Source organism: Pygoscelis adeliae, unplaced genomic scaffold, assembly GCF_000699105.1.
Source record: "Pygoscelis adeliae isolate BGI_AS28 unplaced genomic scaffold, ASM69910v1 Scaffold112, whole genome shotgun sequence".
NCBI lineage: Eukaryota > Metazoa > Chordata > Aves > Sphenisciformes > Spheniscidae > Pygoscelis > Pygoscelis adeliae.
The window spans coordinates 436054-437797 of NW_008824232.1; the positions used below are offsets into that span (position 1 = coordinate 436054).

Genomic DNA, 1744 nt, shown 5'->3' on the forward strand with positions numbered 1-1744 from the left:
ATAGCACCTGAGCTATAGTGTGCTAGCTCCCTAGATGAACATCCTTGTGGACAGTGAGGGCAAGGCAGTATAATCTGCTTTCTCCACAGGTTATCTGCACACCATGAGGCATCCATGGGGAAGCTGGCACGGAGAAACTACCATGTGCTCAGTTCCCACCCTCGATCCATGTATTTTAACTTGTGGATTTGCACAAACCTGAATGACTAGAAGAGAGCTGCATGAGATAAGTTGGCTAAGTGATCCATATTAGACATAGTGGCCAGCTGCAAAGCAGAACAGCTTTACCCTTTGTACGTTTTTTGTTCCCAAGACAAGAGTACATAACACAGAGGTAAGGTCGAAGCTCTCCTGTTTCATGTTGGAAATCCAGAGTAAGAGTCACTACTCAACTTGCTCAGCTGCTGTAAGACAGCTTGGCCATTTCTTAAGTTGTTAAAACCATAAATAATTTAAAAAACTCAGACCAGTAGCAAGACATCTAAAATACTGCTTGGTCTCCTCTTAGAGCATTTGTCCTTAGCAGAACTCACTTGAAGTGATGCTAGGCACTGTAAAAGGCACTGAGGTCCTGTGTGCGCTGAACTCTGTAAAACCACATCTCACCAGGAGGACACACTGCACATGGCCACGAAGAGGCTCCAACCTAAAAAGCATGCCCTGTTTCCTCACAGTTGAGGGGCAGCAGGCTTGCGGTATTTGCACTGGATCCATACTCGATACATTGTCATTTGTTTCCCACGGTTCACTTGCAATCGCCGATCAACCAGATTCTGGATTTTCTCCAGCCCAGCTGTTGTGAAGAGATCATCTAATTCATCTGGAAGCAGAGAGAAGGAGATTGAGGATGCCATAGCTTTCATGTAACCGATACTTGCTCACACTGAGGGTTAAACTATGTTGAAAGATGGGCCAGAGGAAACTGAGGGTCTCACTCTGGCAGGGAAACATAAAGATGAGACAGGACTTAACTACTGTACTATGGGGGGATTAAGATCACAGTTTCCCTAGTTTCCCTTGAGTTTACCTTCTACCAAGGAAGGAAAGAACTATTTGGAGGACAACTAGAATTACAGACTCGACAAAGAGAAAACAGCAGCAGTTTCAGACATGGGTATCGCCTCTAGGAACCAATTAAGGGAGCATCTTCTGGCGAGTAGGGACAGATCCATTCCTTCCCCCTCCCCCCCTCTCTCCAGAGGAATTTCAGAGTCTGCAAGAACGAAGAACGGGATCAGACCTACGCTTTTAAATGGTGGCAGTAAGATCTGTGCTGTATAGGCTGGAGGGGAACGGGATTCATTAAAGTTAAGTTTGGGAAAAAAAATGCTTAAAAAAACCACACCCTGCTGGGGCCCAATCAAAGCTCTAAGAGCCCTCGAGGCTGCAACACTTACACTGGCAGGTATCCTGACCAAGCAAGTAAGTATCACAGTGCCCCAGCACACTGGCCGTAGGCAAAGCCAGACCGAGTCCCGCTGAGCAGCAGAGAGCTTGTTCAACTGCAGCCCGGGAGCACGTGATTTGTATGGAGTTTCTGTAGAAAAGGGCTAACAGGTCCCAGCTTGTGCTCTTTTATCAGATGCTTGCCATTGTGAAGTGTTTGCCAAACACGCATTAAACATTAATTTTGTTGTGACAAACAAGACTCGTGCAGTGGGGAAGGGAATAGCTCGTTGCAGTTGTGCCACCGCTCTAAAACTGACCGTGCAGAGGGGCCCGTGGTGGAAGTGACTGGAGGTGC

General features: G+C 47.0%; 1 protein-coding gene across 1 annotated transcript in view; it reads right to left on the reverse strand.

Moving 5' to 3' along the window:
* Positions 1 to 337: 337 nt before the first annotated feature.
* The window catches only part of LOC103926088, a 23635-nt gene continuing 22228 nt past the window's right edge, over positions 338 to 1744 (reverse strand). Inside the window, exon 24 of the mRNA XM_009334897.1 lies at positions 338 to 820. Within this exon, the coding sequence (XP_009333172.1) occupies positions 669 to 820 (152 nt within the window). The 3' untranslated portion in view covers positions 338 to 668. The remainder of the gene's footprint in view (positions 821 to 1744) is intronic.